We start from the raw sequence: 13,819 nt of genomic DNA, 5'->3' as shown, positions 1-13,819 counted from the left end.
TATGAATAAAACAATTTAGGGAAAAACTTTGTGACACCTTTGCTGATTATAGTTTAGATTTCTGTTTTTCTTTTTCTGAGATAGGATTTCTCTCTATAGCCATAGCTGTCCCTAGAGCTAGCCCTGTAGACTAGATTGGCCTTGAACTCAGAGATCTGTCTGCTTCTGCCTATGAAGTGCTGGTTTTAAGGGCATAGGCCACCACTGCCCAGCTTTAGTTTATATTTTTGTAACCACAGTTAAGTCTTATTGATTAGATGTAGATTTAGTACAGGGTTTTAATAGTCTTTTTTCTTTGTTTTGTTTTTTAATTACCTCTGATGATAAAAATTTGAAAACTACTAGAGGACCCATTAACTTAACCAGAATTTTCTGTCTTAAATTCTTCTGAGTGACAGTGACTGATTAATCTAACAGCATTTCAGTCTAAGTGTTCTAAAACATTAGCCACATCTAGAAATGACAAAAATTGGTGACACAGACCTCCTAGCAGAGCAGGTAAAAATATTTTCTGATTCCTATTAAGTTGCAAGGGGAAAGTTAGATCTAAGAAACTATTAGAGGAAAGGAACTTGGCACATAATGAATTATAACCTGTAGAATTCACAGTATTTATTTGTAAATTTTAAAACATTTTGACATATTTTACTGAAATGTTATGATGAATCAAATTTGAGGGGGTATATACGTAAATGTGTTTTACAAATATTTTCTCTTTTTATTGCTGAGTGTGATACAGCTTGTGCATGCCATACAAAGTGAACAAAATAAGGAAAATCCAAAATTCCTAACCACGTATTTTACAAATTACATTGTCTTGGGGGTCAAATAATAGTAGGGATATACAGGACACTGCTTGAGGAGGTCAGAGGACATAGTGAGATCCTGTTTCTGAAAAGGAAATAAAGAAATTCTTGGGCCAGTGAGAAGGGTAAAAGCTCTTACTGCACAAACCTGGTGACCTGCAACTCAAGCAAAAGTGGGCGCAGAGAACAATCAAAGTTGCCCTCTGACTGTTTAATATTTTCCATGGCACATGTGCATATACATATACTATGAGAGGTCTAATATATATTATTACTTCCTTGCAGCTAAAGTGATATTGTAGCAGTTTGGTTACTTTTTTTTTTTTTTAAAGCATGTTTCAAGCTGTGGGACTTTGGAACATGGTAGTTTCTATAACTAAAATATTCTCACTGCTCCTCCATTGTCTCACTTTGTAAGTCTACTCCTCCTTTCTATGGCATTTAAATGTCATTTCTTCTTTTGGATTTACCTTAAGAGTGGGAAAAATAAATTCTTCATGCTTTATATTCCTGTAAAATTCTGGATTATTTTTGAGAGACTTTATCCTATTTTCGATTATTCCTTATTAAATGTAATCCTGGGTTGACCTGGACCTCAATGTAGTAGAGAATAACCTTGAAATAATGACAGTCCTGCTTCCACCTCTCAAGTGCTGAGATCACTGATGTGTACCACTGCACCTGTTTTATACAGTGGTAGGGACCAGACTTAGTTTCAGGCATGCTTGGCAGTTACTGCCAGTTGAGCTACAGCCTCAGTCTCCATACTCACTTTTTCTGTATGTTGACTTGTTTTTTTGTCGACTTGACACAAGGTACAGTTACCTGAAAGGAGGAAACTTTAGTCAAACAATGCCTCCATAAGACCCAGCTGTAGGGAATTTCCTTAATTAGTGATTGATCCAGGAGGGCCCAGCCCAATGTGGATGATGTGATCCATGTGCTGGTTCTGCAGTTGTATAAAAGCAAGCTGATAAGCAAGCCATGGTAAAGAAGACAGTAAGCTGTACTCTTGCATGGCTTCTACATTAACTCCCACTTCCAGGTTCCTGACCTGCTTGAATTCGTGCCCTCACTGCTTTTGGTGATGAACTGTTACACAAAACAGTGAGTGAAATAAACCCAAGTTGCTTTTGGTTGTGATATTTCATCACAGCAATAGTAACTCTAAGACAGGTTGTCTTGTTCTTAGATTTTCCCCATTGAATCATAATACCTATCAGGAGTCACAGTATATACTAGTATTTAAACTGTTGATGGTGAATGAGTAAAGGAAAGAGTATAATGACAAATCTCTTACGGATACAAGTGGGAAACAGAAGGGCCTTAATAAGAAACTAATGATAGTACCATTTACTTCAAAATTATTATAGTAATGAAATAAGTGAATATACACATGGTATTAAGGACTGAAACTAATTGAGTATTGTTTCTGTTCACAAATGAGCCAGAGTTAGCTAATAGCCTGTTGGTTTCTTTAAAAACAATTTTCAGCAATAAAATCCTGGAATACTGCTTCTGATTTGTGGATTGTATTTAAATTATGCTAGCTCTCAGATGTTTAAAAGTTGCCTTTTGTTTTCAACAAAGACATTTATGTTGGGTATATAATTTTGTTCTAAAAATAAAAGAAAGTAGGAAGTATTTTAAAAGTCTTTATCTGATATTTGGGTTTTTCATCAAGCATATAAAGTTCTGAGGTTTAAGGTTTTATTCCTGAAGGTTTAAAGGCTTAGAAACAATTCAACCTTCAGAGTCATTTTTCTGCCACATTGATATATTTTGACTTGACTCTTTTTTTCATAATTTTGTCACTAAATTAAACTCTTGTGAAGGTAGGAGAAGCAACTCCACAAAGTTGCCTTCTGACTTTCCATCTGTATTTTTTAAGAAACATCTTAGGTCAGTGATGTTATTCAGCTGGTAAAAAAACACTTGCCACGAAGCTTGACAACCTGAGTTTGATCCCTGGTGCCCATGTCAGTGTGGACGGAGGGAACTGTCTACATGTAACTGTTCTCTGACTCACACAAATAATAAAATGAATCATTTGAAAAAAAAGATGTCCCAACTATCCAGAATAAAAAATTGTGTATTATAACAAGAATATTATAATAAAAGGAAGTACTGGTTTTCTTGAAATTGATACGTTAATTTGTAAACTATATTTTACTTGGGCTTAAAAGTAAAACTGTATTATGTATTTTTTCCAAACAGATCATTCAATGTCCCAGCCTATTATGGTACAGAGAAGATCTGGACAGAGTTTTCATGGAAACAGTGAAGTAAATGCAATTCTTTCTCCGCGCTCAGAAAGTGGAGGCCTTGGTGTGAGCATGGTAGAATATGTATTAAGTTCCTCTCCTGCTGATAAATTGGATTCTCGATTTAGGAAGGGAACTTTTGTAAGTATTTTGAATAAAAAATTAATATTTTCCTTGAATTTTGTGTTTTATGGTATTTTGCTCTTTTATTTCTTCCTTTTGACATAAGATCTTACTATCTAATCTATCTATCTTAATATCTTATCTCTCCACCCCCCCACCCCCCGGCAAATCCTTGGCTAGCCTGAAAGTCACTGTGTAGACCAGGCTAGCTGAGTCATGCCTGAGTCTCCTGTCCTGGCATTACAAATATGGGTCATTGCTTCCAGTTTAGCCAGCTTATTTTTCTGACCATAGAACTGAAAGAAACTTTAAAGCTATTTACAATTTGTTTTCTTTACTTTAGTTCATGAAATTATAGAATAATCACAAGTACTTATGTTTTTATAACTGTGTTAACAAAAACCAAATCATATTTTAAAACTTACTTTGCAAAGGTAATATTGCTTACTCCTGATAGTACTTAATCTGTAACTAAATTGAATTATGTAACAATTAAATACTTTAATTTGTGGTGTTACTGCTTTTCCTGTACCGCTATAGTTAAGGTTGACTTAACCCTTCTGTTATAAATCTCTAGTTTTTTGGCCTTTGCTAAATTAGTTCACTTAACAAAATTAAATTGTTGTTTTATCATTACATACACTACAGGGTAGTTTTAGACTACCTTTTGGTGCCTTTTTTTCTGTTCTATTAAGTATTGAGAATCAAACAGATTCTTTTTCCTCAGGGTACTAGAGATGCTGAAACAGATGGACCTGAGAAAGGAGATCAAAAAGGCAAGGCTTCTCCATTTGAGGAGGACCAAAACAGAGATCTTAAACAAGATGATGAGGACTCTAAAATAAATGGCAGAGGTTTGCCAAATGGAATGGATGCCGATTGCAAAGATTTTAAGTAAGATTTTTAACTTTTTCAAGAAGAAAAACATTTCTTTTAGGAGTTATTACAGTTAGTTGATGTGATTGATTTAGATTGTTTTTCTAATTTAGGATTACTTTACTTCCTTTGTGCCTTGCGTTAATCTGGATAATTTTTTTAAATAAAATTAATGATCATAAGTCATTAAAAATCTTCAAAATTATATCTAGGTCAGTGTTACGTTGGAAGATTAATGTTAGAAGGTGCTATTTTTGTCTTATGAACTAAATAAGAACTTTTTTCTTCGCTAATTTGTGACTTACAGGTTTAATATAATTTTTCCTCTCCCCTTGAGTTGGGCTTGAGTATCTTGCAGTGAATTTTTCTCTTGTATTGCTATATTAACTACCTTTTTTATCCCCTGACATTTGTTTTGTTTTTTTCATCTTAGATATATGAGGCAAAATTAGTTTAGGAATCAGTGGTTTTCTTGTACTGTATGAATTGTGCTAGTACATAATTGCTTCTTCAAGTAGGCGATAGCTTTTTTAAGTTTGGAATTCTTGAATATTTATTTTTAGTTGTTTTTAGCGATTAAATGTGTTTTTTTGTTGTTGTTTTGATTTGGTTTTTCAGTCATTGGCTTTAGATTAAACACTGCACACTTACCTTTATGCTAGAAAGTTGATGCTTCAGGCTGACCCCTGGAGTTTCTAGTTAGTGGTCAAGCTTCACCTCATGAACCATGGAACTTTAGATAAAGGGACAGTTACTTGGTGCATTTTATGTTCCTGTATTTACTGCCTTCACCTAACAAAGAATAATAGTCTGTTAAAAAATCATTTTCATCTGTTCCTAGTGCAAAAAAGCATCCAAAACCAGTAAACCTCTTTTGACAAGAGAAAAAAAAATCAATGTTGTTTATTTAGAATCTTTTCTTGATTTTTCTTTTCTGCTACTAAGTTTTAGTGAAGGTCAGGCATTTAAAACTCAGTTGATTTATATATTTATAATTGAAGTGTTAACACACCATTAACTATAGCAAGAAAATAGCACCACTGATAGCACAATATGTTCGTTTGTTCTCTGCTTTTGCTATATTGAGTTGTTTTATGTGAAAGGTTATTGCTCCCTTTTAAACATTAATATGAACTTCTATATTTGTGGGGTTTGTTCTATTAGATTTTAAATATGTGTTTGATATTACTAGTTAAATACAGTATCAATAGTGCTTGACATGTAAAAATGCTTTAGAAAAATAGCTGTGGCTATATGGTGTCTTTTAATTTTATCATTAAAATTTGTAGTAAAACATGTCATGAATATATACATTATTAGAATGAAATTTAGGACTAGTCCACCTTTTTAAATTGGCTAATTAATAAGAAGCCCTGTTTTGGTTTGCTTTTTTTGTTTGTTTGTTTATTTTAACTGTTTCAAGTGAAAAAGCTCCACAAAAGGCAGGTTATAGCTAAAGGCAAAACACATTTGAAATCTAATATTGGAAAGATAGTGATTGACTTGGAAGTAGCATGAATGTTTTAAGTACTTAATGGTCTGTACTTGTAACTAAGAATTACTTTGTAAACTGCTGTGTATATGATAGCAAATTTATGCCAATGAGGAACCTCTTAAATTAGAGGCTATTGCAGCTGGTGTTTGAGGCAAGTAAAACACTTATTACTACTAATACTTTGACAATTATACTTTGAATGTGCTATGAATGCATTGTTTCTCAGAGCAGTACACTAGATTCCTATATAAAACACATATAAGAAGATGAACTAAGTTAGGATTAAAAACAATGTAAAAAGAATGTTAGAAGGGGTTGGAGGGATGGCTCAGCAGTTAAGAGCACTAGCTGCTCTTCCAGAGGTTCTGAATTCAATACCCAACAACCCCATGGTGGCTCACAACCATCTGTAATGAGATCTGGAGCCCTCTTCTGGACTGCAGGCATACATGCAGGCAGAATACTACATCAATAATAATAGTAGTTGTAGTAGTAATAATAGAATGTCAGAAATGTGAAGGACGTTGATGAGAACAGAAACCAATGCTGAAATTTTAATCCAGTATTAGTGAATTTCTTGTGACAATTGTATGTTAGAGCAGTACGATATTTTGTTTATATAACATTTTGTGTGTGTGTTTTCTGTATACTTTTAAGTTTTCAAAAATTTCTACATTTACATTTCTTTTGGTGGTTTAAACAGAAACAAGTTGATACAGTAAAGATGGTCTTTGGGTAGTATTTATTGTATAGGGCTTTCAAAAAGGCTTGCTGGTTGGCTGCTGCTCCCTTTCTTGCTTGCCCCTTCTCTTGTTCTTTTAGCTAGAACTACCCAGTCGTACATTTATTCTCATTGAGGAAGTGGACCCAAAAGATAAAAGGATTTGCTCACAAAAACCTTCAAAAGTCACAGTTGTGAGTCAGCTTTTGTTTTTTAGATTTCTTTCAGTCACAGAAACTGAGACCATCATGTGTGGTTAGTTGTTTGATATGTGGAATTTTGCCACATTTGTTGTTATAATAATTGTTTTTTATTCTTAATTTTTGTCTATGATTTTAGACAAAAGTTTCAGGTAGTATAGTTCTAAATTTTAACAACTTTTCTTGCCTGTATATTTGACTTACCTGTATGATTGAGCTATGATTATGCTATTCAAATTGAGGAGAGTGATGAAATTAAAAATACTGAAACTGTTATTTTAAGTAGTTCCTAAATAGGAAGAAATATGAGAAACGGAAATAGTTGATGGCTCAGAAAGCATTATTTATTCTTCATATTTTAGGACCCTTTTATTTCTTCATACTTCACCATTTTTACCCTTTGACTTGTTACTTTTACTCATAGTGCTTTTCTGTTTTCTTTATTTAGTCGTACTCCTGGAAGTCGTCAAGCCTCTCCAACTGAAGTAGTTGAGCGCCTTGGCCCTAGTACTAATCCCCCAGAAGGATTGGGGCCTCTTCCTAACCCGACAGCTAATAAACCACTTGTTGAAGAATTTTCAAATCCTGAAACTCAGAATCTGGATGCAATGGACCAAGTTGGTCTGGATTCCTTACAGTTTGACTATCCTGGTAATCAGGTACCCATGGATTCTTCAGGAGCTACTGTAGGCCTTTTTGACTACAATTCCCAACAGCAGGTAAAGATACTTCTTTAAGAAGTCTCTTTAACAATATTACTAGTGTAATCTGAAGTGGTGTGAATCAGTAAGAATGACAGGGGTTTTGACATTTAATGCTTTATTAATTAAAGTGTCATTATGATTAAGAAAGTTCTTCAAATAAGTATTTAAAATATTCACAGCTTTTTAATGAGGATTGCAGTGTTTTGGTATTAATCTTTGTATTAAATATTTTCCTGGATAGCTCTTTCAGAGGACTAATGCACTAACAGTTCAGCAGTTAACTGCAGCTCAACAGCAGCAATATGCATTAGCAGCAGCTCAGCAGCCGCATATAGGTAAGTCTTTATGAATTACCCTTTTCATTATTGTTAGAAAGATCTTGTATTAAAGTATTTAAAATGTTTCCTTTTTATTTCTTAAAATAATGACTTGTTTACATTTTATTACTTTCTGAAACACCTCTGAGGTTAGTAGTAACAGATTACGTTCTAAGGATTATGATTATGATTAATGGGGGAAATCATTTTGATTATTTGCATCATTGGTTAAATCTGTCTGTAATTTGGACCAGCAAGATGCCTGAGCAGGTTTGTCACAAAACCTGATGACCTAAATTTGATCTTAAAATCCAGGATCTGTGATGGAGAGCACCAGGTTATTATCTGACCTCATCATGTGTTCTGTGGCATGAAAACACATGTGCATATACATTTTAAAATTTGAAAATCTATACTTGATAAATGTTAGTTTTTAGGATCTTTCTCAGTGGGTAATTGAAAATCAAATATCCAGAAATGAAATATTACTATTTATATAACCTATTATCCAGTCAGAATGCTCGTTTTTAGAATTAATCAAAAACAGGAATCCCAAGAAGTCATCTTTAAAATCATTAACTTTTTTGACATCTAGTTCTAATTAATGTGAATTAACCATATATTTATTACTGATAAAATTCAAGTTCGGTACATGTTTTGCTGTCTTATAGTTTAGTAGCTTTTGTCTGTTTCTTGTTTTTCCAACCACTTACACATCTTTACTGTTTAATAATATAGATAATAATGAATATGCTAATAGCTGTTTTGTTTTTTCTCTTCCCAGTCCTTTGATTTTGACCCTTTTAATAGTAGATATGGAGTGAAATAAGTTCAAATGTAATATATTTTGGGGCTTTCTAAATGGTAATGAAATTTAACAAATATGGGGAGTTCCTCATACCCTTCTGTCTAGTTTATTCTAATCCTCCTCCTTATATAATTAGTTGTAGCGTGTTAAAACTAGCAAGATGATATTAATAGAGAGCACATATAGTTTTGTATTCTTTATCACTATAGATTTATCTAACTACCTGATTCTGATTTATTTTCTAGTTGCAAGTGTTTTGTGGTAGGATTTCTTTGTTGTTTTTTTTTCTTGGTTTTGGGGGGACTGGGTCCCCTTTCACTGAACTGTTTCCAGTCCTCAAGTGCTCTTTAGAGACTAATTTGTTTCTTTTCCCTCAAATATATATTGTTCTGCATTAGTGCTGTTAAAGCTTTCTAGGAATTTTACTTTGCGTTTTTACAAGGATATATGTGTGTGTGTGTGTGTGTGTGTATACATACATATATATATATATATGTATATATATATATTTCTAATTGCGGCATCTACTTGACCTTCTTTCTTCCTGGGCCTCCTTTATCCATGTATTTATTAATTTAGCCCTTCTTTTATTGTTAAAAACATATTAGGTGCATCTCTTCATGAAATATAACAAGTTTTATTACTTGGAACTTTATGATAGTTTTAATATTTCACAGCTGTTGGTCTTTGCAATTTTTTGAAAGTTTTTGTAGATTTTTTGGCACTAGGGGGTATAAACTTCAAGAATTTTGGGTTTTAAAAATATACTTTGGAAAAATTAAAATGGCATAAATTACTCTTAATGAATGCATAGTGTTGTTTTGTTCAAGTCTAATGTTGATAAGTGGTTAAATTATTTTTGTGGGTTGTAGCTCAGTTGTTAACATGCTTGCATAGCACACAGGAAGCTGTGCTTCCTGGGTTGATTCCCATAATTGATTTTCTTTTAAAAAAATTTTTATAATGTTTTTTTATTTATATGAATTCAGTTAATATGAGTATATGCTTGTGAGTGTACTTGGAAACCATAAAAGGGTATCCGATTCCCTATAGTTGGTATAGTACAGTTAGGAGCTGCCTGATGCGGTGCTCGGAAGAGAACTTGATAAGAGCAGCAAACATATTTAACTGGTGAGCTAATCTATACAGCCTGATCCTTAATTCTAAGGATCATTTATTTATAAGTGACTTGTCTTTGTTTTTTGCAATTGTCAAGTTTTGTTATCAGAATACTTGCTCTAATGAAATGAGTTTAGAAATGGGGTGTGTGTGTGTGTGTGTGTGTGTATGTGTGTGTGTGTGTGTGTGTCAAGAGTTTATTACCTGATGCTTGTATGAACTTACAGGATCTTAAGCAGTCTTGACAATTGGATACAAATTTTAGAAACCTGAATAAATTGGAAATATTTTATGGAAATCACAAGCTGTCAAACTGACTCTTTTAGTCTTATTTTCCCATTTGTAAGTACTTATTTTTCGACCATTGGTTCTTATTAATCAAATTTTGCAGTCATCCTTTGGCTAGATTACAGCATACTTAGAACAGCAGAATCCTGTAGAAATAGAGTACATACTATGAATAATTTTAAATTGTTTAGTGACCATGATTAAAACATGAACTGGGTAAAAGTGATCCAAATTATTTAATTGTCTTAACCCATTGTATCATTTCAGGATATTGGTAAGAAACTGACTAATGAGAAATTTTACATTCTTTTAATTCTGAAATGATATAAGTGTTTACCTGGTCTTTAAGTTAAACTAGTCACATTTTGTATGCTTACTGGAATTATGTGGCTAGTAACTACCATCTTGTTCAGTATTGATGTAAAGAGCCTTCTAAAAGGGTTGACCAACCTTTTCTATAGAAGGGTAAACACAGCAAATAATTTAAGCTTTTCAGTCCCTATGATCTTAGCCAGTAACTCCATTGTAGTAGTATGAACATTGTCATAAGTGATACATAATAAGGATAATTGTTTTCAGCAAGTTATGAGTACATAAGTTAAATTTTTTTGTTTTTGTTTTTTTATTTTGTTTTCAAAAGACTGTGTTTCTTTGTGTAGTCTTGGCTGTCCTAGAACCAGCTGTGTAGACCAGACTGGCCTCAAAATTAGAGACTCTGCCTCCCTTTGCCTCACCATGCACCACAACTGACCATCTAAGTTAAATTTTGCTTTGCATGTTAATTTTTTTCAGACATCTAAAAATTATGGAACAGGTTTTTTCATTTTTTTTTCAAAAATAGGTAGCAATATAGGTTTGGTCCATATAAAAGAAGATTAGTAAAAAGTATTAGATACAATGTATTTTTAAAAGTAGACATTGTACACAGAGAATATGTGCTTAAGTCAAAAGGAAAAGGTGAGGTTGTATAGATGATTGCAAATTTCTATAGTACAGGATATCTCAAAATCTGTAGCATTGAAATCTGATAAGAAGCTAGGAGATAAATGACCAGAGTTGAGAGACGTCTGAACCATGTAAACCATATAAGGAAGAACAACCTCCTCCATAGGGTGCTTATAGATTTGGTTAGGAGGTTTGACTTGCAGAATATAGTTGAGATGGTCATGAACAGATGAGAGAAAACTCACATAGGTGATGTTTGAAACAGGGATGACGGTGGAAATAAGAACAGTCAATCACATAAACAGTCTCAACAGGAGTACACACTCAGAGTATAAAATATAAGAAAAGAGCCTTAAAGTTTCATAAACCATTTAAAAAGTGCATTTACAGCATTTAGAGATAAGTTTTCTTTGTCCTTCCATGGCCTTCTCAGAACCCTGAGTAGAGGTGGCAAGGAAGACAAGACAGACACGTAGTCAAAGAAAAGGTTGGTATTGGGTGAATTGGGCTATCAGAGAAGACTCAGCACCCCAGAAGTTTAGCATGCTTGTTATATATCACTGAATAGGGAAGTGTCATTGTATAAAGCTGAAGAAGGAGCAGGTTTACTCCTCAGAAGCAGGTTCTCTAGGGGAGCAGTCTTAAGACTTGTAAACATCTGGAGGGAGAAAGCTATGGACACTGTCAATTGTTTTGCAGTACCTCTGAGGCTTGTCTGGGGAAAGCTTTGCCACTCCCATGTGGTTGAGACATTGGGTAGGGTCCTTGACATAGCGGGTCCATGTTAACAACACACATTGTCTCAGGGCTTCCTCACTCCCTACAAAACTTGGCATGATGGCACTCTCCTATAATCCTCACACTGGACAGGCAAAGAAAGCCAGATCTTTGTGAGTTTAGGACTTAGCCTGGTTTAATAGAGAATTTCAGATCAGCAAGGCTTGCATAGTGAAACCTTTCTTTGTGGCGGTGGAGATAAATTTAAGACATCAAAGATTATGTAGAGGTCTTGAAACTGTAACATGATATGAAAATCATTGAAAAGGCAATTACTGTATGGCTGTTACCTAAGAGAAAATTGAGAAATCCTCTCGAACGGTGAGATAGTCTATAGTGACCAGGACATGATAGAGGAGAATTTTTAAAGAACAACCCTTTCACAGGGGTTGTATACCAAATATCCTACATATCAGATATTTGCATTATGATTCATGACAATAGCAAAATTACAGCTATGAAGTAGCAGTGAAAATAATTTTGTGGTTAGTGGTTACCACAACATGAGGAGCTGTATTAAAGAGTCACAGCATTAGTAAGGGTGAAAATCACTGGGTTACATTGTGAGTTTCACGCCAGTGTGGTCTACACTTATTCACCCAAAAAATAAAGGAAGGAAGAAAACCACTTTGTTTTGAACTTCCTTGAAAGTTTGAAGAAAAAAATTCCAGGGAAATGTTCAACATTGTAAGTTCTCCAAATTGGAATGTTGGTTTATTATATTCTTGTCAGAATTCTAGTGGGGATTCATTAGTTTGAAAATTAGATATTTTGTTTTTGATGTTTGTCTCAGGAAAATGAAGCTAGGAAATTAGTAAAAAACTGAAGTATAAAGTGGGGACTTGCTCAATTATATTAAGTAGCTATTACTTGTGATTAAAACTATGGCATTGGCCTAGAAAATACAAGTGCATTCATTGGTAGATAAGAACACTGTGTGTGTGTCTGTGTGTCTGTGTGTCTGTGTGTTTAGGGAAGGATGATAACATGAATTATAAGCTTTAAAAAATCATTCATTATGTACTGTGTATGCATGGAGAAGTAGGGGGTTGTATACTTGAGTTTGCTAGTCTTGGCCACAGGCACTTCTACCCACTGAGCTATCTTTGCCCTCACAGAACCCAACTTGTTATGTAGCCAAGGATGGCCTTGCTCTTGCTTATACCTTCTAGTGCCACCATGCCATATATCAGTTTTAATCTTGACATTTCAAAGCAATGTATAAAAATGGCTATTTGAAAAAAGCTTAGATAATTGATTCTCTGTTTGTGGACTGAATTTTTAACTTAGAGAGTAAGAGTTAAGAAGTATTGGCACATTTTGTCTTGTTGATAGTAAAAGAACCATAAATTAAAATTGTTTTCCTTATTTCAGTGTTTTACTTTCCTGATCAGATTGGTAGAAGACAACAAAATTGGATAGATTTCTGTCTTGGCAAGTTGTAAATGGCATATGTAATTTTATGATACAACACATTTTAAAAAGTAAATTCCAGCTTTCCAGTTTTTTTGGTTTTTGGGTTTTTGGTGGCCTTAAGTAGAACATCAGTACTAGTATATATACATATATTTCCTATTCCTATAATAACTAAATCCATAATAGATGAAATCAGTGGGAATCTATTTTTTTTTTTTTTTTAGTCTTTATTATTGTGTGTGTTCCTGCACACCCACCAGTGCCCAAAGAGGCCAGAAGTATTAGGTATATCTAGGCTGTAGTTACAGACAGTTGTGAGAGGCTTGATGTGGATGGATGCTGGGAACTGAACTTTAGGTCCTCTACAAGGCCAGTTTGTGCTCTTAATCACTTGAGCCATCCTCAGCTCCAACCAGGGAGAAATCTTTAAATTGTTGACCTGGGGCAGAGTTTAGCATGCAATCCTGAGCAAATGATGGCAAGCATAAGACTAGTCTTGAACCCATATCTTAATTTTTTTACCCTCCAAAAAATGGTTTTGAAAAATGGCTGCGTTGTGTGTGTCTGTGCATGAAATTATGTGGATTGCAGCCTATATCTTAGAAATCCTGTCTCCAAAAGATAAGTTAAAAACAAACTCATCTGTATCATCCTCATCTAAAGCTGGGTCTCTAACTCCTTTAATTTTAAATGTATTCATGTTCATTATTTCCTTCCCTTTTCAGTTTGTCTTAGTTATTTTCCAGAAGAGACAATTGCAGCAGTACATGTTCAGCAACTGGCAAAGGGTGTATATGTGGTAACTGCCAGTGCCTGGAAGTTTCTTCTCTTTTGATAAGAATACTGCAAACACATAATTTTCGATCATTTTTTACCTAATTAGTATGGGCTTATATTAAGCTCAGAAATAGACTTAAAAATCTAAAAGACTTAAAGTCACTCCCTTTTAAATTCTTTCTT

At 33.9% G+C, this 13,819-nt stretch overlaps 1 protein-coding gene across 9 annotated transcripts in view; it reads left to right on the top strand.

Moving 5' to 3' along the window:
• The window catches only part of Pum2 (pumilio RNA binding family member 2), a 78,420-nt gene that overhangs the window by 30,850 nt on the left and 33,751 nt on the right, over positions 1 to 13,819 (top strand). For all 9 annotated transcript variants that reach the window (XM_028772226.1, XM_028772223.1, XM_028772227.1 and 6 more), the window contains 4 exons: positions 3,024 to 3,211; positions 3,921 to 4,087; positions 6,934 to 7,204; positions 7,431 to 7,524. In XM_028772226.1, the coding sequence (XP_028628059.1) occupies positions 3,024 to 3,211; positions 3,921 to 4,087; positions 6,934 to 7,204; positions 7,431 to 7,524 (720 nt within the window). The remainder of the gene's footprint in view (positions 1 to 3,023; positions 3,212 to 3,920; positions 4,088 to 6,933; positions 7,205 to 7,430; positions 7,525 to 13,819) is intronic.

The sequence above is a fragment of the Grammomys surdaster genome, unplaced genomic scaffold (genome assembly GCF_004785775.1).
Source record: "Grammomys surdaster isolate TR1022 unplaced genomic scaffold, NIH_TR_1.0 212, whole genome shotgun sequence".
Taxonomy (NCBI): Eukaryota; Metazoa; Chordata; class Mammalia; order Rodentia; family Muridae; genus Grammomys; species Grammomys surdaster.
This window is presented reverse-complemented; position numbering and strand designations above follow the sequence as displayed.